Genomic DNA, 21027 nt, shown 5'->3' with positions numbered 1-21027 from the left:
TGAGTTTGGTTTACTCTTGTTTTTGTAGTTCCTTAGGATATAAAGTTAGTTATTTGAGGTCTTGTTTCTTTTTAAATTTAGATGCTTACAACTATAAAAATTTGTTTTTGAACACTGCTTTCCCTGTCTTCCATAAGTTTTTTGATGATGTGTTTTCATTTTTAGGAGTCCAAGTATTCTCTGATTGCTCTTGTGGTGGTACCTTCTTTGACTAATGGGTTTTTTAAAAGTGTGTTATTTAATCTCCACATCTCTGTTAATTTTCCATATTTCCTTCTGATGTTGATTTCTAGTTTCATTCCATTATGTCCTGTAAAGGTTTGTTTTATGACTTTATTCTTTTAAAATATAACCATTTAAAATTCATCATTTATTGGTTTTGTTTCTTATTCATCCAGTTTTCTTGTGTTTGTCTCTTTTGTCTTTTCCTTATAATTCTTGGCTGTTTATTATTTTAGAATGTGGCACTGAAATGCTACCTAGATACTTTTGTGTATGGGCATATGCACATTTATGTTTATGGACCCCACTCGTAAAGTGATTAGGTAGGGGTCTTTCAAGAATGAACCTGCATATGTCAGCATGTTTAAGTTTTTTACTGTTTGTGTTTACAGGGAAGGTTGTAGCCCTGGCTACAATGTTCTAGTAGTGTTCTAGACACTGGAAAGGGAAGCTAGGATTCCTGTTGTTCACTGTGTAGACTTCCATTTGATCTCTTTGTTTTTGAAGCAGGACCCCAAGCATCAGTTGTCTCAGATTCCAGAGCTGCTTTGATTCATCCTTTCTAGAAAGTCAAAGGCCTCTCCCATCAACCATCCTGTTTTCAACCCCTCTCTGATACTTGACTCTCAGAGTTAGGTTTTACTGGCTGAGCTGCCGGAGTACCTCTGACTTCACAGGGAGAGACTGGCCCTGTCGGTTCTGAGCCTGCGGCGTAGATGAGCTTGTGTTTTTTTACTGGCTTTCTCTACAAGCTACTGTTTCCGTTTCTTCTGCTTTACCAAATCAAACCAGCGATTTATTTTTCATATTTTGAGATAATGAGATCTCTTTTGTGCTGTTGAAATTCTTCCCTATTCTTTTTTCTTGTGAATTTATGCCATTTATTCCTGTATTCTCATCTAGAGGGATTTCTGGAAGAAGAGATATTAACACATATTCAGTCTGCCCTATTTAAGGACTTTTTGAACTTCGATACAATGTAGGGACATCACAGAAGAAAAAGATAAATCTGACCAATGAAAAATATGAGATAACAAAACATAAAAGGCATGTATGTACTGAATATGACACAGGGTAATAACCCTAACATATGATGTATTCAAATATAAACATATAAGAAAACACTAGCCCCTAAAAGATAAATGGGCCAAGTACACAAAAAGACTTTTCAAAAGCACACACAAATCTATAATTTTTAGTATCACTAGTAGTCAAAAATGTACAGGGAAACAACTTGTCATTTTTTAACTCAAATATATTTTATGTTTGTATTTAGATGAAAATGTGGAAAGGTCATTTTCCTGGACCTGGCAGTATAAGCTAGAACAGTGGTGGAGGAAAAGAGTTTTTATGGTCTGCTTAGCATTCCTTTGACTTTGAAATTCTTCCTTGCAAAGCAGAATTTCTTCTATGGAAATATTCCAAACTATGGACCAGTACATATACATATACATATATGCAAAAAAGATACCCATCTTATTTTGAAAATTACTATTCTAATTAGAATATTTATTGAACCTTTACTGTGGCTGTAAGAACTATGCTAAAAGCATTTTACATATATTATTCCACTTAATCCTCACAATAACCTTATGAGATTAATACAGCTTTTGTATTGAGAACACTGAGACTCGATAGTGAATGAACTGTGCCTGGAGCCCCAGATCTAATTTAAAATTTTCTTGCTGTTAATTACATGGTCACAGAATTTCCTGTGACCATATATTAATTCTTTAAAAATTATTAAATCTTTAATTCTTTAAAGATTACTGAAGGAAACAAGCATTGTTTTTAATATTTTAATCATCTAGATGTCCAACTATAGTTATTAATAGCTAATTTAGCAAGCCTTAATAGCTAATTTAGCAAGCCATGATACTTTTATGTGATTAATATGCAGCCATTAAAAATCATGTTCTGGAAGAGTAATGACATAAGAAAATACTTGTGTTGTAATTAGAATAATGAGAAAACCTTGAATATGTTTTATATTATTTTTCTGAACTTATAGTAGACGGAAATACATTAAAAACTTTTTAAATCATTGTCCCCGGTGTTTCTAAGTGATTGAGTTACAGGTGTTTAATTCAGTTTCTTCCACAAGCTTTTTATTTTTCAAATTTTGAATGTGTATAATTTTTTAAATCAGAAAAAGGTTCTAGTAGTCATTTATTAATATAATGCTTAAAAAAAATAAAATAAAATAAAATTTTATTGGCTTTTTGGAAAAAAAATATGCTTAGTGATATGAAAATGATTATATTTCTGGGGGTATAGTTAGTTGTGAAATTATATATATTGTATCATCTCAACTAGATTTTAATTTTGTCTCTCCTAGAAAGTACATTGAATGAAAATGTGCAAAAATACTAACAATAATATTGCCCCAGGGAGATAGGAATGAGAATGAACTTTTTTCTTGTTATTCATTAATTTTTTTCTGTATTTTCAGACATTTGAAGACAGTGATTTATTCCACTTGATTGGTGTTATCTGTGGATTAGCAATTTATAATTTTACTATTGTGGACCTCCATTTTCCTTTGGCTTTATATAAGAAACTGCTGAAAAAGAAGCCATCCCTGGAAGATTTGAAAGAACTGGTCCCTGATGTTGGGAGGTTAGTTGTAAAAAGTGGCAAGAATGGGGTTTAGAAAATAGGAAATGGGGGAGGTATAGAAGTTTTATTTTTAGGAATAATTATGTTTCTGTTGTTCTTGTTGAATTTCCAAAATAAACTAATAGCCCTTCTAATAAAGGAAAAAGCCATTGTGAGAATTTTCTACTGAAAGAGTTATATGTATAAAGTCATGTGCTAAATTTTTAGTTTAACAATACTTTGTGAATATCAGATAATAAATTTAGGAAGGTAATGTTTCCTGAATGTAGTTAAATAATTTATTTGGACTTTTACTTCTAATCACCTTCATTCCTAGGTAGAATATGTAGTTTCTTTTTATTACATTAAATGGAATAAAAAATTATATGTAAGAACAAGTATTGAAAATGGGTGCATACATGGCCTTTGTATTCAAAGGAAGAGGTAAAAACCTTAATTTTTTTCTCTTCAGCATTGTTTATAAATTTGCCAGTCACTCAGTTGTGTTCAACTCTTTGTAAGCCCATGGACTGCAGCCCACCAGGCTCCTCTGTCCATGGGATTATTCAGGCAAGAATCCTGGAATGGGTTGCCATTTTAGGGGGTCTTCATGACCGAGGGATTGAACCTGGGTCTCCTGCATTGCAGGCAGATTCTTCACCATCTCAGTCACCAGGGAAGCCCTAAAACTTATATGTAAGAACAAGTATTGAAAATGGGTGGATACATGGCCTTTGTGTTCAAAGGAAGAGATAAAAATCTTAGTTTTTTTTTTCTTCAACATTGTTTATAGATTTGCTTGTACAACCACCATTCTGAAACAAACATAAAAGTACAAATTAGCAAAAGGATTTGACCAAGAATGAGTGAGAAATATATACCTAGTCATAGGCAAACTAGTCAAAATACGCAATTATATTTTACTTCAGAGCAACATACATATTGTTTTTCAGAAGCATGCAACAGTTACTGGACTATCCCGAGGATGATGTTGAAGAGACATTTTGTCTTAATTTTACGGTAAGATGGAAAGACATAGAGTAGTAGCTTGATTGTTCATAATCCCTTTTATTTATCAGCTATGCCTTATGGTTTTTATCTTGATGAATGGAATTCTTAAAGAACCCTTTAGCTAACATTTATTGAGCATTAACTATATGTTAGTCACATGCATTATTTCATTAATCCTCATAATCCCAAGAGATCGGTATTATTATCCTTATTTTACAGATGAGAAAACTGAAAACAGTTGTCGCATTTCAGAGATAGTACTTGTATCCAGCTCTGTGACTGGATAAGCCTGTGTTGTTTAACATTATACTAAAGATCTTTACAGATACAAGGGGTCCTCTTTATACAAGTGTTCATTTTTTGAGTCTGCAATCACAAGAATAGAGAAGCAAAGGTTATTGTAACGTGAGAATATTCACTAATGAATTTGCCATCTAAAATATTAATTCCCACTCAGACATCCCTTTTATACTAACATTCATCCTTGTGAATTTTGTCTTAACTCTTGGATGCAATGCAATATAAATGGAAATACATTGAAATATTATTTGGAAAATGAAATTACAAATCTTAAAAAAGATGTAGAATTTAATTCAGTGAGAGGGATGTTCAATAAATCATCTAGTCTTTATGCAGAAACACTGATAAATGAGGATCTGGCAGAAGTAGACTAGTTGATAATTAAAGGAGAGAAAAATCAGCAAGGATTATGATAAGGCACTTCAGAAGTAACTGTTTGAATACTATAAATTAGACTCTTGGGAAAATGGTAAAAACCTTCAGTTTTTCTTTTTTCCTGTCTATTATCAAAAACTTCATGTGCCCTCCTCCCCTCGCCCCCCATATCCTCAAACTGTCCTCTTTGTGTTTTTATAGTCAAAGCTGACAAAAGATGCCATATTCTTGTATCATACAGTTTGCCAAAAAAACTATGTGCCCCCTCAAAAATGTTTGTCCATTCTTTGGTCATTTTAAGAATTGGCACATAGTACAGTTATAAGAAATTTGATAGGTTTAAAGGGAAATAGGTTAATTTCTTTTAGTAATGTTTAACTTTTTTCAAGAAAAAGTCCTCCTTGAATTCATATTTACTATGAAATTTTAGTTCTTCTTTTCAGTTGATGCACTTAATAACCCTGTCAGTTTTCTTTAGATCTTTACTGATCATCTCAATTAACAGAAGCATTGAATTCTAAGCAATTTAATTGATCAGTCATTAAGTTTGTGAATGTTTAGTAAGAGCTATAGTAACTCAGACATTCCTTCCCACTGTCGTTTCTTTCCCAGACATACTCAGCGGCTCTTTGCTACTTACAGAATAATAGCTTTAGAATGGACTTCAGATCATTTGTAATCTGGCTTTCTAACTTCCATTGTATCCTTCCATTCATACTAAGTTTTGTCATGTCTCACAGTATTCTTTTATATGTCTCAGCTTCCCTGTTTTTTAGGGGCATGCATTTTTTTGATACTAGGTCTGTTTCTCCTTTTGTTCAATCCCTGTCCTTAGTCAGAAATTCCCTCCTCTCCTAATCTTTCAGAGCCTTCCTCATTCTTTTAGATGCTTTTCAAATGACATTCCTTCCTCAAGGTTTCTTATACTTTCTCTGTTAGAAGTAAGCTTTCTTTCTTCCATGGTCTGATAGTATTTTGTTCATGTCTCTATTATAGCATTTATTTTACTATAATAATGAGTTGTTTACATATCACATTTCTCCTTCTTTATTGGGTAGCAAATTCCAGAGCAGGGATTTATTCATCTTTTATCATCCCACTCCTAGTATAGTGTTTTATAAACAGGTACTAAAAAAAATGTTAATAGAAGAGAGTAATATTCCCAAAAAAAGAGGGAATAGGAAGAGGAAAGATGCAAAGGAGGGAATGATAACCTGTGTAGGAAAATGAGCACACTAGTAAGGGAAATAAGAAATTTCAAAGTAAATGACTCTTCATAAACCAAATTAATGGCAAACTGGAAGAACCACCTGTAGTTAAGAATGCAACAAGAAGGAATACCAGAATGGCAACTGTCATGTGGGAAGAATGCATAGCTGTTCCAGAGTTGAATGCATTCTGACTTGGAGTCTATTACTTGTCCAAGGAAAACATCCTTCCTAATATTTTACTGCTATAGTGACCCTTCTGAAGTTTTACACAGGATAATTACTCAATTTCCTGTTATTAACAAACCAAAACCTTACTAATTTGTAATTAGTCAAGGTAGGATTTCAAACTGCTAGAGAAGATGAAAATTTCTAGTTGTGTCTTCATGCAGAATTCACAAATAAGCTTATGCTACCAGAATTTTACCTCAAACTTATTATTTCTTATATTTAATGAGAGAAAGGTAGATTATAATAGGTTATTAAAATAATAAGTTTTGAGTCTGACATTGACTTTTTTTAAAAATTTAAATTAATAGATCACAGTTGAAAACTTTGGTGCAACAGAAGTGAAAGAACTGGTTCTAAATGGTGCAGACACAGCTGTTAACAAACAAAATCGGTAAGTGACTTATAGCAGCATCAGTGGTAGTAATAAGATTCAGTAGGCGTTTTCTTCTGTATTTAGAAATATGTCACAGTCTTAAGTTTTTATTCAGATAAATTTACTCTTTGAATGCTAAGGACGTAATCAATCTTCCTTTTGCTCCTGGTAAGACATTAATAAAGGGACAAAAAGATCATTATCAACAGGAACAAAGAGAAGGAAGAGGAGACAACAGACACATTTTTGGAAGCTAGAAACCAGTGGTACCTAACTTCAGCCAGCCAGAAGAAGCTGCAGCTCGAGATGGACTAGGAGCCATGAAGGCAGACAGTTCATATTGCAGAACAATAGTTCAGGCATTGAGAATAAAAAAATAGGTTAAAAAGTGTATGGATTTTAAGGGGAAACTGGAAACAGAGATTGGCTGTTATAAGAAGCAGTTAGAGATCTATTTCCCATAGTGCACATGTGGCCTAGCAACTTTTCCTCTCCAGCTGGGCAGACTGGAAATTTACCGATCAAACTAAAGGAACTGTGGATTTGAGGACAGTTAGGCAAAGCACTGAAGTGAAAACACAAAGATTAAGTGAAAGTCTACCGCTCTCTCCTCCTTGACACTGTGTATTGGAAGATTCTTCTCTGGGAAAACTGCCTAACTTTTAAATGTAAATGAATAATGAAAGATCAGTAGACATTTCAGAAAAGACCAAAATGGTAAAACAGAATGCCAGAGAAACAGAAACCGTGCAGGATGAAGAAACGTCAATAAAAATTGAAAGCCGTATCCTCAAACTGGTAAGAGTAGCATCCATGAGGATAATATTAAAAACTGAAAAAATTTCATTGGAAGAAATGAAATGAATGAAATTTGTCAAATGGTACCCCCGAAAATTTCCAGACTGAATGACATGCCTTTTAAGAATGACAGCATGGAAACTGAAAAAAAACATGATACAAAGCAAAATTACACAAAATTTCACAACCTGAAAAAAAACGAACCCTGAAACCTTCCAGGGGGAAAAAAAATAGACCATACACAAAGAATTAAGAATCAAAATAATATCAGATTTATAAAGATTAACACTGAAGTTAGGAGATCAACATTCTGGGAGAAAATTATTTTAAACAGAGTTCTATATTGAAACTACCAAGTATGTGGTTCAGTTCCTTTCAGTTGCTCAGTCGTGTCCGACTCTTTGCGACCCCATGGACTGAAGCACGCCAGGCCTCCCTGTCCATCACCAACTCCCGGAGTTTACTCATACTCATGTCCATTGAGTCCGTGATGCCATCCAACCATCTCATCTTCTGTCGTCCCGTTCTCCTCCTGCCCTCAGTCTTTCCCAGCATCAGGGTCTTTTCAAATGAGTCAGCTCTCCGCATCAGGTGGCCAAAGTATTGGAGTTTCAGCTTCAACATCAGTCCTTCCAGTGAACATTCAGGACTGATTTCCTTTAGGATGGACTGGTTGGATCTCCTTGCAGTCGAAGGGACTCTCAAGAGTTTTCTCCAACACCACACTTCAAAAGCATCAATTCTTTGGCGCTCAGCTTTCTTTATAGTCCAACTCTCACATTCATACATACAAGTATGTGGTATGTAAAAATATTTTTATATATGCAGAGTCTCAGAGAATTTACTTCCAATGCAGTTTTCTCAAGAAGTTACTAGAGGATATGTCCTACCAAAACAAGGAATTGAACCACGAATGAGGGAAAAGGGATCAAAAAAAAATGAGAGGCAAAGAGAAACAGTGTTGTGTAACAAGATTTAGAAATAACTATCAATCTGTGTTAGATAAGGAAGATGGAGGGCTCCAGGAGGAATGTCTTCAGGGAAAAAATGCAACCTAGTATATTTGAATGAATCTAAAGCAGATTGACATTTCTGTTGAAGTTGGAGTTGAGATAGCAACCTGAGGGACACAAAAATTCTTCTTTAGAAAAGTAATTGTAAAACACTCCCTAACTTAGTATTTAAAAATATTAACAATGAATATTTAACCCAATATTCAGTATTCAGTTCATCAGATAATTTTTATAATTGTAGATCAAGGTAGATCAAGGAATAACAGAACTCTGTTGTTGAAGTTTGAAGGTAAATACCAGAAGGAGTGACAGACAGAGTTAACAAATAGTTTTCTTCAAATTGCCAGAGACTTGATCCAGATGATTATAATCCTGATTCTGTTATTTAGAAGCTGTGTAACTTTAGGTTAATATGTTGGTGTCTACATGCCTCAGTCTCTTTTTCTGTAAGGTGAGATGATATACCTACTTCATGGGGTTATTTTGAGGATTAAATGTGGCCATAATTTAAAAATGCTTAGAATAGTACCTAGCACATGTATGTGCTCAGTAAATGTTGGCTGTTAGGACTATTACTATTTGCCATTTTAAAATGTATGTTATTTCTTTGGTAAAAATAAAACTTTTTAAAATAATGTGGAAAAATTTTAGGTCTTTCTACTTTTTAAAAAATATCTTGGTTTTGAAAAGCTTTGACTATGATATAGAAAGATTTTTTTCAGCTTTTCAAGTTCCTATTGTTGCAGTAATTCTTTAAGTTTCTAACAAATATTATTTCACATAGATATTTAGTTTAGAAGTAATTTAAAGAATTTTGATCTTTTACCACCAGTTCTAGTTGCATAATGAAAGTGTGGAATGCAAAAATGTTAGCACATAAAAACAATTTAGCCTTTTGTACTTAGGAGACTTAACTATTAGTAGTATAAATTTGACTAATAGTTGAGTTATAAAATTATGCCTTATGAAATTACCTGTTTCTTCTTATAAGAACCTTATGCTGATAAGCATATGCTATTGATTTTTCCTTAGGGCCACCAATTTTATTTTATAATGGCCCCCTTTAACCTTTTTTTTTTTTCTCTTTGTAAAGTGAATTTGGAATTATTTTAAAATTTCCTAAAGTGATTATCTGTAGGTGACTAAATTTACCAGTATTCGCATTTATAGAATCATCCTTTTTAATTTGGATAACAAAAGTGTAAAATATTGAAATCCTTTAGCACCCATTCTGTTGATTGGTTTAACCAGATAGCTGGATAAAGTGTTTGTGGCCAGCAGAACAAATGGGAGTAAAACTGTATTCTAATTACTGAGTAAAGGGTTTTCTTTTTTCATGACTGTTTCCTTTTGTATCATAACAGGGAGGAAAGCATCAGAAGTGTTCATCTGTATGTGTATTTATATGTATGTACACATACACTTGAAAAGAAACTTCACTTGTAGTCTTTAATGGTTATCCTGAAAGAATACTAAATGCCCCTCTTGGGTTTTTAAATAAATTGCTTCATCAGATTCCTTTGAAACCCAAGGAAAAGCAGACTGTACAAGTACAATCTGTGAAACGGTCCGAATCCCAAAGTGCTCTCTCTCTCTCTTTTTAAAAAATCCCCTATTATTTTTTAACTTTATACTTTTTAGGGATGGATCAGAGTGATACATACACATTCTCAATAATTTGTGAATAATTTAAAAATATTTTTGATAGCCGTTTGCATCATCATTCTTCCCATTAGGACATCTTTCACTTAGAAGTAAGCTAAGAATGGCTGTGAATGAGAGGTTGTCTACATGCCTCCTAGATGTACCAGATTTTTATATAGAAAGAATAATAGACTTCTTCATTAAGATTTTGTCCCTTGAATCCTACTCATACTTTCTCGGTTTTGTACTTAAATGGCAAAAAGTACAGTTTACATATTACAGTCTTATTAAACCTCTGAGTGTTTTCTCTATAAAAAATTTTTTTATATTTTGTGCCTGTGTGCTTTTTCATTTCTAGACAAGAGTTTGTTGATGCTTATGTGGATTACATATTCAATAAATCAGTGGCTTCCTTATTTGATGCTTTTCATGCGGGCTTTCATAAGGTCTGTGGAGGAAAAGTCCTTCAGCTCTTTCAGCCTAATGAACTACAAGCAATGGTTATTGGAAACACAAATTATGATTGGAAGGAGTTGGAAAAGGTAGGGGAAGACAAATCTATGATATTGTTTAGATGGAAAAGCAAAAGGAAAACAATTTGTTGATGGTTGTGTCTCTGCTATTGATGGTATTCATGTTCATGTTATGTGTATTTGACTATAAGTTTTTAAAAATAATGCTATTGTGCATTAAAACTGGATGCACTGTTGATACGTTCAGCACCTGAGAGGTCTCTGAGTCCTTATGCTGGGTGAAAGAAGTCAGTCTCAGAAAATTATATACTGTATGATTCCATTTATATGACAGTGTTGAAAAGCCAGGCACTGTGTTGGACAGGGGCTAGGGAGGAGGCAGGACTGTGACTGCGGAGAGCAATGTGAGAGAGTTCTTCAGGGTGACAGAGTTTCTGAGTGTCCTGCCTGTAGTGGTTTATCTGTATGTGTTGTTTAAAACTTGTAGAACTGTACACACGTAAAAAAATGTCAATTTTACTGTGTAACAATGTAAGGGAAAATTTTTTTAATTAAAAAAAAATAGGACTTCTGATTAAGAATAGTGGAATAAACATTTTTCTCTGCTCCCTCCCAGAATCTCATTAGAATTACAGTAAAGGACTAAACATAGGACTAACCCCCTCCCCCAAAATACAGTGAGCAAGAGAAAAGACAGTTTTGGAAGATGGAAAATAGGTGGATAAGTGACTTAGAACAAAGAAAATTGAATTCTGAGCCCCCAGAGGACTAGATTGTCAAGAGGCAGCCTGTCACATTGTAGAATTTGTGAAAGGCACGGGAATTAGCACGTCGTGTTACCAGAGGTACAGGGTTGGGCTGAAAGCAATACAATTGCTTCAAAACTAATTTAAGGAATTACTAGACCTCTCACATCCCCTTGCCTGTCTGGCAAAATAGAACTCTGGAAAGAGGCTCTAGAATCTGAGAAAGCATGTAGAACTGAGGCTGGTACTCAGAAGGCTGGTAGGCAGGCTTGAATCCTCCAGGAAAGAGATTGAAGATTTCTTTTGGGAGGCAAATTAATTTGCTAAAGAGAAGAAAGATGACTTTAAGAATTGTCACACCTCAGATCCTACACAGTTTATCCTTCTTGCCTCATCTTTCATTCCTCCTCTCACTCTGCTTCAGCCTTATTGGCTTCTTTGCTGGGCCTACAACCTTCCAGGAACACTCTAGTCCTGTGGCCTTTCTGTTTTCTGTGCCTAGAATTCTCTTCACCTTGATAATTTCAAATGTTTCTTGTTGTCACTTCCTTTATGTCTTTATATCTTTTCAGAGATCTTCATTGGATAACCCATTAAAATGTACACACACATACATACCCCCTATCTGCCTTCTCTTTTTTCTTCTCTAAATTTGACTAAATAAAATTTTACTTACTTGTCTTTACTGTCTGCTGCTCCTTCCTCCCCACTCCAGTGTAAGCACTGTAATGGCAGGGTTTTTGTCTCTCTGTTCACTGCTGTGTTCCCAGAGCCTAGAAGGGCATTCAGCAAGTACTGAAAACCTTGTCTGAAGTTATAGAAGCATTCATTCAGTAAGACAGGACACTTTTTTAAAGTATATTTTAGTGTACTTAGTATACTTAGTTTCTCCCACTGATCTGATTCATTATAATTTCACTAATTATGATTTGTGACTTTAAATGTTCTTCATCAGGACTGTGCACATTTCCCCGGTACCATCTTGTGGTTTAAAAAAAGGAAGTAAAAAAAAATTAGCCAACCACCTTTCATTTCCCCACTAAGATACTCATAATCTTCAATTCAAACAAGTTAATACTTTAGCTGATTGCTAGAATTCAAGCCATTATCTCCAAATCTGTTTGTAAATTAATAGCAGATATGTTGTCGATTTCTTGAGTTCAGTCATTGAGATAATCATGGCTACAAATAGAGCTCCAAATTCAAGAACCTGAAAATACATCTTTACTGAGCCTCTACTAGATGCAAGAGATTAGGAAGACAGCAGTAAATAAGCTTGAGACATGGTCTTTCTCCTCTGGTAAGGAGGCTGGACATTAAATAATTGAACTGCGATGAATATAAAGGAAGAGAGTTTAGTGAATGATTCATAAGGCGAAACCTACACAAACAGGGAAAGCCTCTCACTCAATGGGAATCTCTACCCAGGTAAGAACTTTGTTCACTGCAATTTCTCCAGGACTCCCGACTTTGACTGAATCTCATTATATATTTGTCTAATGAGCCAATGAATGAATTAGGTGACATTTAATCTGAACCTAAAGGATAAGTAAAAATCAATCCGATGAACAAAGAAAGGAGGAGTATTTGGGAAATATATTTGCTGTTCGGTTGCAAATTACACCAAAACATAGTGGCTTAAAGATGAACATTTGTTGTCTCACATAGTTTCTGTGGGTCAGGAATTTAGAAGTGGTTTAGTCCAGTGATTTTAAACTCGGAGATCTTTCATGAGCTTGCAGTCGAAGTACCAGCTGGTGCTTTTAGTCATCCAAAGATGGCTGAACGATAGTATTCCCCTTCCAAGATGGCGCACTCACACGGCTGTGGACCAAAGGCCTCAGAATCTCAGCTTGAGGAGGAGAGTAGGGTGGTTTGAATGTCTCCATGAAATGGCAGCTAGCTCCCCCTGGGGTGAGTGATCAAAAAGCTAAAGCCATACAAGTTTTTAAGATCTAGCCTCAGAAGTCATGTATTCTCACATCTGCACTATCCTAATGAGGTCAAGCCTATTCAGTGTTGGGGGGGGGGGGGGGGGCGGGGGAGACAAACATGGCCATGAATAGCAGGAGGCAGAGATCTTTGAGGGCCTCTTGGAAACTACCACAGAAAATTGTTAGTGTTGCTCTTAGAACCATTTATGTTTTAAAGAGAAGATGGGATAATACAAAATAATTTGTATGACTTGTGTTCGATATAGGGAAAGAAAATTTCATGATTATTACAGATAATTAATTCCGTGTTAAACTTGAATAGTCCACTAGCCTTTCATTAATTTTGGTTTATCCTTTAGATATTTACTTTGGAAAATGATATTACCATCACATCAATATTCTTTGAATTGGCAGCATGGGAGACATTTCTGCAGATTCATACATATTTTCTTCCCTTTCCTCTGGAACTAATAGTTCCAAGTTGCAAAATACCTGGAAGTAATAATTAACTGAATTACATGAATTTCAGACTCTTGGATAGTGTTAATTTTCTGTGCTAAGGAAGCCAGTTGTCAGATTCAAGATAAAACTAATATCCCTTAATATTAATAGAAGTTTATGCTGTTTTTAGAATACAGAATACAAAGGAGAATATTGGGCAGAACATCCTACAATAAAAATGTTCTGGGAAGTATTTCACGAATTACCATTGGAAAAGAAAAAACAATTTTTGTGTAAGTATTTCTAATTCTGTGTTTTATGAGAATGGAGTCTAATTATTGAACTTAGACTAATTGATTCACTTTGTTGGGTTTTTCTGTATTATTCAAAGTCCTGTTTTTAATTTTCAGAGTAATTTTTTAAAATCTACATTCTTTAGATTTTAAAAAGATCTCTGCATTATAACTGTTTTTAGTCTTCAGTTTCCTTTCTTTGCTTCAGTATGAAAACTTTGGTAGTTGGTGTAGAAAATAGAACTTTCCTGTTCCTGAACTTAATGCCTAATCTGTGTCTGTTTTGCATATCATAGGATGACAGGTCATTCTTAAAGCAATTTTAATTTTGGCTTCCAAGTATGAATTAGTTTAAAGATGGCAAGACAAATAGGAAAGGAATTATAATCAAAACTGCATTTTTTTTTTTTAATAAATAGCTTTAAATGATTACTCTTTTCAAAAAAGAGGGGCTCCCAAAATGTTTTTATTAAGGACAGCAGTCATTCACGTATAAAACATATATTAAGCCTTTCTGTGTGTTGATGTTAAGATGACACTTTTAAAGAAAAAATAATGAGAAAAAAAGACTGGATGTATCTCAGAATCATGCTTCCACAAATTGTTACCTTAGAGCGAATGTTACTGTAAAGCTTTGCTGTAAGTGATTGTTTAAGGAACTTGATACTCCATACTGTTGTTTAAAACTTTTGTTGTTGATAAAAGTAGTTGGTTCACTCAGCGATTCTTTCCTTGGCAGTATTTTTGACAGGTAGTGATCGCATTCCCATTCTTGGTATGAAGAGTCTAATACTAGTCATCCAGTCAACAGGAGGTGGTGAGGAATATCTCCCAGTTTCCCATACCTGTTTTAATCTTCTGGATCTTCCAAAATACACAGACAAAGAAACTCTACGCTCTAAACTGATTCAAGCTATTGATCACAATGAAGGCTTCAGTTTAATATAACTTTGGAGTTACAACTATTCAGTTTACTGCAAAAGCATTAAACTAATTATTTGTGTTTTTGTTGTGGTGATGAATTCAGCAAGGTGATAGAGGTACTATTATAATTCTTACTTGCAAAATGTTTGATGCAGTGAGTATTCATGAAAGCCAAAAAATATTAAAAGAAATGAACAAACTGTGTTAATATTAAACACTGTACAGAACCATGGTTTTTTTTTTTTTTTTTTGCCATCTTCTAATAAACATACAAGTATTGTGACTACATTGAGGTTTTACTAACATAAATTTTAAGAGTTTGCATATTTCACAAATGATCTGGTGTGTGAGTGCATGAAAATATTGCTTAATTTTTCTTCAATCACGGATGAGAAGCCTTTAACTTTGGCCTGCAATAGTCATTCGATTATTTTTTCATTTTGTAAATAATGTTAAAGTTTTGTAATAAAATAGTTATGTTCTGATACCAGTGCAGTTTCTCTGGTTGTACTTGAACTGAGATTACAAATCTTATTCTGACAATCAATGAAGGCAAAAAATTAGCATGGTGGAAAATATAGTCTTTGCTTTTTTGCTAGAATAATGTTATTGTGCAAATCTACATTACGAATAGGATTTACCTGATTAACATATAGTTCTTTCTTTTTATGAGTCTTGAGATATAATTGATAAATGGGAAGTTGTCAGAAAGCTTAATATTTAGTAATGGAAGAACTCTGTCCAGTTGCTGGAAATACAGTCGTTGACTATGAGAACCAATCATTGGGTTAAAGCTTTTAAAAACTATTGATGCTGTAGGTTGGTATTTACAGAGAATTTTCAGTGCTTCAGAACCATTTACTTGAATTTTAAGAGACAAATCTTAACAGACAGATCTTTAAGTTTTACGGTGCTGATGCTTAGTTATCTCGTCATTAAATTGTAACAGTGAGTGATGCAACACATGTGACTTTCTGCTATAATGCAAATATTTATTTTTTAAATTTATTTTTTAAATGCCATGAAAACTGTTTAAATAATAAAGGTTTATTGGCCTAATATTTAAACTTTCACTGGTTCTCATATAAGAGTCAAAATTCTTCAAAAACAGTAATATCTAAGGGAAGGTCTCTTAAATTTTGGACAGATAGTTCCCATTCCCATACAAATTTATCTGTTTTATAGAAGCTCCCAAGTCTCCTTACCTGTAATTCTAAAATCCAGAACAACTTGGGGAGGGGGTGGGGGCGCTACATCACTTTGCAGCAAAACCTGACCTCAATTGTTGAGGCTGTTTATGATATTAAATAGGACTAGATGGGACTGTTTGCACATTTGACTGTGGCAGTGTTAGTGTGTTTGTTTTGTGTTTGATCTGGGTGCTGCCGGATCTGTGTGGGGTGCTACACTTTGTGTGCTTTAAAAATTCTTTTAACATTCATAATTCCAAAACGCAAATGAGTCCAGGGGTTTTGGAAAAGGGATTGTGGACATGTACTTTTCACTAGTTTAAGTTAAACTTCTCGTGTTTTTTAATAGGCTTTTAATAAAAGCCTTAATAATTGTCCTTAAAGTGACATTTTTCCCAGTAAAATTCTTCCAGGTATCTGGTATACTGTATATATACTTCCAGGTATACTGTTTCCGTGCACATCCATTCCTTGAGGCTATTGATTGTTCACATTGAAAACTTAGATGTGTGCCGGGAGCCACACACGAGATCCCACCCATGACAAGGTCATGAGGGAGAAAACCTGACAGGCAAGGCGGATCAGGTTTTCAGGGATTCCGAAAAGCTGCCCCCCCCCCCCCCCCCCCCCCCCCGCCCCAGTGCTCACCTTGAAGATGATCTCTGTCTTTCTGATGCTTGCTTCAATAGAGTACTCCTTAAGTTCTGTGACACAGGCAGAAGGCCTTCCCTGATCTCTTCCCAAGTAAGAATCAGTTTAGAACTTTAATAAGTTTCCTGGGTGGTTGGTATTTTATGAGATTATCCAGGGTGAAAGGAGTGTGTTAATTTAAAGTCCTTTGCTGGTATTTTAGTTTGTTTGGCAAATGCGTTTATGCCCTTGGTACTAATATGCATGATTGCTCATAATACCCTAATCATAGAATAGCATAAAGACCTGATCATATAAAGGCCCTAGTAGACATAGAGCCATTCGGGGAGTGACGAAGTCCTATTAGAAAACATAAGAAAAATTATTCTAAAGGTGGTTATTGGGTTGACGTTTGCTTGCTGTGTTTTGCTTGCTGTGTTTTTGCTTTTAATGTGCTAAGGTTGTGTTATAGAAACCATTGTTAATACAGTTAAAGATCTAGAGAAATAAGAGCTTAGCCCTAGTGTGGTAACAATGTGGTTGTTATTTGTCAGCCAGGAGTGCTAGACAGAAGCTGCCTCACCAGTCAGAGTCTGTGTGGGGTAAACTTCTTAAACGCAACTGACAACTTCTGCAGAAGGATTAATTTTTGTGTTAACAAGGTTATACTTCTACTCTGTACTGTTGCCCTGTGAGACCGCTACCTTTCAGTTAAGGTCACCATAGAAACAGAAAATAGGTTTACACTCACCTGACCTGCATAAAATGTTAATAGGCCCCAAGGTCAGAAGATAACAAGACCCTCATAAAGAAGTTTGCAGAAAACACCCTGGTTTTGTGAAGGACAAGCTGACGTAATGTTAAACTATCTTGCCCTTAGAAATGTACTAACTTAGGGTATAAAAGCTATGGTAAAAAATAAAGGATTGCCAGACTCTGCCAGACCCTGCTGCAAACACCCCGTCTGGTCACTCTGTCTGTCTCTCTTTTTCTCTGTCTCATCATCCTGAGACTTGGCCCTATCAAGGCTAGTCTCACGTGTCTTCTCTCTCTCGCCGACGCCGTTCATCCTGAGGGTACCCCCTGGATCCTGCCGAGGCTGGACCCCGGCAGATGTGTGTGTCAGGTTTCTTAGTAACCTCTATTTCCTATGAAGCTTATCTGTAAAATAGCAGCCACTTTGGATTAATACAGGTAGAGTTCATTGAACAGGTGTCTTAACAAGGCCTGACTTGTTATCTGGGAACACAACAGTGCAAGGCGTAATTTGGGTAACTCTGGTATTCTTTTCCTCCCTGTTACTGCAGACCTACAGTAGAATTAACAGCAGGGAGATTCATGGGAAAAAATACCACTGAAAAATTTTCAAATTGCTGTTTGCTGCTTTTTAAAAGTAACAAAAATACGAAGCTTTACAGATTAGAAATGGTTTGGACTTAACAGAAGCAGAAGATACTAAGAAGATATAGCAAGAATACACAGAACTATACAAAAAAAGATCTTAATGACCCAGATAACCACAATGGTGTGATCACTCACCTAGAACCACACATTCTGGAATGTGAAGTGAAGTGGGCCTTAGGACACATCACTATGAACAAAGCCTAGTGGAGGTGAATGAATTCCAGTCGAGCTATTTTAAACCCTAAACGATGATGCTGTGAAAGTGCTGCACTCCATATGCCAGCAAATTTGGAAAACTCAGCCGTGGCCACAGGACTGGAAAAGGTCAGTTTTTCATTTCAATCCCAAAGAAAGGCAATGCCAAAGAACGTTCCAACTACCACACAATTGCACTCCTCTCACATGCTAGCAAAGTAATGCTCAAAATTCTCCAAGCCAGGCGTCAACAGAACATGAACCGTGAACTTCAGATGTTCAAGCTGGATTTAGAAAAGGCAGAGGAACCAGAGATCAAATTGCCAACATCTGTTGGGTCATCAAAAAAGCAAGAGAGTTCCAGAAAAACATCTGCTTTATTGACTATACCAAAGCCTTTGACTGTGTGGATTACAATAAACTGTGGGAAATGTTTATAAAGAGATGGGAATACCAGACCACCTGACCTGCCTCCTGAGAAATCTGTATGCAGGTCAAGAAAGCAACAGAACTGGACCTGAAACAAGACTGGTTCCGAATCAGGAAAGAAGTACGTCAGGGCTGTATACTGTCACTCTGCTTATTTAATTTATATGCAGAGAACATCATGTGAAATGTTGGGCTGGTTGAAGCACAAGCTGGAATCAAGGTTTCAGGGAGAATTATCAATAACCTCAGATACACAGATGACACCACCCTTATGGCAGAAAGTGAAGAGGAACTAAAAGAGCCTCTTGATGAAGGTGAAAGAGGAGAGTGAAAAAGCTGGTTTAAAGCTTAACATTCAAAAAATGAAGATCATCGCATCCAGTCCCATCACTTCATGGCAAATAGATGGGCAAACTGTGGAAACACAGAGACTTCATTTTGGGGGGCTTCTAAATGGGCTTCCCTGATGGCTCAGGTTAAAGCGTCTGCCTGCAATGCAGGAGACCTGGGTTCAGTCCCTGGGTCGGGAAGATCCCCTGGAGAAGGAAATGGCAACCCACTCCAGTATTCCTGCCTGGAGAATACCATGGACGGGGGAGCCTGGTGGGCTACAGTCCATGGGGTTGCAAAGAGTCAGACACGACTGAGTGACTTCACTTTCACTTTTCAAATCACTGCAGATGGTAACTGCAGCCATGAAATTAAAAGACGCTTGCTCCTTGGAAGAAAAGCTATGACCAACTTAGCATATTAAAAAGCAGAGACATTACTTTGCCAAGAAAGGTCCATCCAGTCAAAGCTATGGTTTTTCCAGTAGTCATGTATGGCTGTGAGAGTTGGACCATACAGAAGGCTGAGCGCCAAAGAATTGATGCTTTTGAACTGTGGCGTTGGGGAAGACTCTTCAGAGTTCCTTGGACTGCAAGGAGATCCAGCCAGTCAGTCCAAAAGGAAATCAGTCCTGAATATTCATTGGAAGGACTGATGCTGAAGCTCCAATACTTTGGCCACCTGATGTGAAGAACTGATTCATTTGAAACAACCCTGATGCTGGGAAAGATTGAAGGCTGGAGAAGGGGACGACAGAGGATGAGATGGTTGGATGGCGTCACTGACTCGATGGACATGAGTTTGAGCAAGCTCTGGGAGTTGGTGATGGTCAGGGAAGCCTGGTGTGCTGGTCCATGGGGTCGCAGTGTTGGACATGACTGACTTGATATTGATAGAAAGTAGGCAAATACTGAGTTCATTAAATTTTAAGGACCATGACTGGCTTAACCTTTGAAATTTGGCATCCACATTTGTAAGAGTAATTGTGTCTTTAATGCCTTAAGTCAGTAGTAATTTTAACTGATAGCCATTGTTCAGAGAAGGCAGTAGACCCAATACAACCACCTTTAAACTGGCATGAAATAAAACCAAAATGTAATTTTCAAAACTGAGAACCCCAGCCTTTGCACAGGGATTGACTTCTAACGTGTTTCTGCCTGCGTTGTCTAAGATTCTCACTGCATTTAGTTGAACAAGGTCTTATGATGATGTGTAATATGCCTAAGGCAGTCTTCCTCTGCATACGGTGAACTCTCTGAAAGCAAAGGCAAAATGGTCTTGCTCTCAACCTCTTCCTATCCCCAGCCTCTGGGCCGTTGGCCATCCAAACTCCTTAGGTTAGTTTTGTCCTCCTTTCTCAGTAATTCAGTAGCTCCCTGCTCCCACATTGGTAACATTACTAGGGATAAACTGGCGATTAGTCTGTTTTATGTACTTTTATGTACCTTACTTTCCCTGTTGGGCCAGCCACACTGAATGGAGGGTTAAATGCAGAAGGAACTCACCCTATTCCTTTCACTTCTCAACTCTTACTATACTTTTAAGTCACCTGGGGCTACTTTTTACTATTATGTCAGCTCCACCTTTGACCAGTTAGATGTCATCTCTTAAGAGATTACTTTCCAAAATTCCCCAGGTTATTTTTAATCCCAGTTGGGGGGTGGGAGGGAGGGGTGTCAAGAGACCATTTCTCCTAGCATCCTAAGGGTGACTTCATTTTTAAGGAGTGGGAGAGCTTTTGATTAGTCTAGGAGCTGAAACTTGTAAAACTTATCAGATAATGCTTAGCAGGTAGGTGAAGGCAGGTAATTCTTCTGTGCCAGTGAGGAAGATGCTGATTAACAATGTGTATAGTCAGGTTTTGCTAGGTCTTCAATTACTTGAAATGACCACATACCCTCCTTATTAAGAACTGCTTTTCTATTTTCTGCATATATAGAATTTCACAGGTACTTTTTCTAATGCAAACAAGATATACAGGGGAAGAGAGTTTTTTGAATTGTTTAGTTCACTTCAAAAAGAGACCTGAAGGCAGCAAACTGCCACATTTGTTCATTACGTCTTTGTAAGGGGCATGTTTCTGCCCTCCTGAATTTTAGATTTCTGGGTCACCTTAAGAAAGTTCACACCAAATGTGATCAAGTCATTTTTTGTCTACTCCTTTGGGTCTTGAGTTCATTACAGTTCCACCATTCCCTCATCCCCCTAATCCCAAAGTCCTGGTCCTTTGTCAAGGGTTTCATGTCAACAATTAGCTATTCTTTT

The 21027-nt window shown here is 36.1% G+C and overlaps 1 protein-coding gene across 6 annotated transcripts in view; it reads left to right on the top strand.

Annotated features, from left to right (window-relative positions):
• Window positions 1-15645, top strand: part of HERC4 (HECT and RLD domain containing E3 ubiquitin protein ligase 4) — a 128773-nt gene extending 113128 nt beyond the window's left edge. For all 6 annotated transcript variants that reach the window (XM_061161636.1, XM_061161638.1, XM_061161633.1 and 3 more), the window contains 6 exons: window positions 2675-2841; window positions 3774-3840; window positions 6254-6336; window positions 10132-10315; window positions 13558-13660; window positions 14400-15645. In XM_061161636.1, the coding sequence (XP_061017619.1) occupies window positions 2675-2841; window positions 3774-3840; window positions 6254-6336; window positions 10132-10315; window positions 13558-13660; window positions 14400-14608 (813 nt within the window). In that variant the 3' untranslated portion in view covers window positions 14609-15645. The remainder of the gene's footprint in view (window positions 1-2674; window positions 2842-3773; window positions 3841-6253; window positions 6337-10131; window positions 10316-13557; window positions 13661-14399) is intronic.
• Window positions 15646-21027: the final 5382 nt, after the last annotated feature.

Source organism: Dama dama, chromosome 15, assembly GCF_033118175.1.
Source record: "Dama dama isolate Ldn47 chromosome 15, ASM3311817v1, whole genome shotgun sequence".
NCBI lineage: Eukaryota > Metazoa > Chordata > Mammalia > Artiodactyla > Cervidae > Dama > Dama dama.
This window is presented reverse-complemented; position numbering and strand designations above follow the sequence as displayed.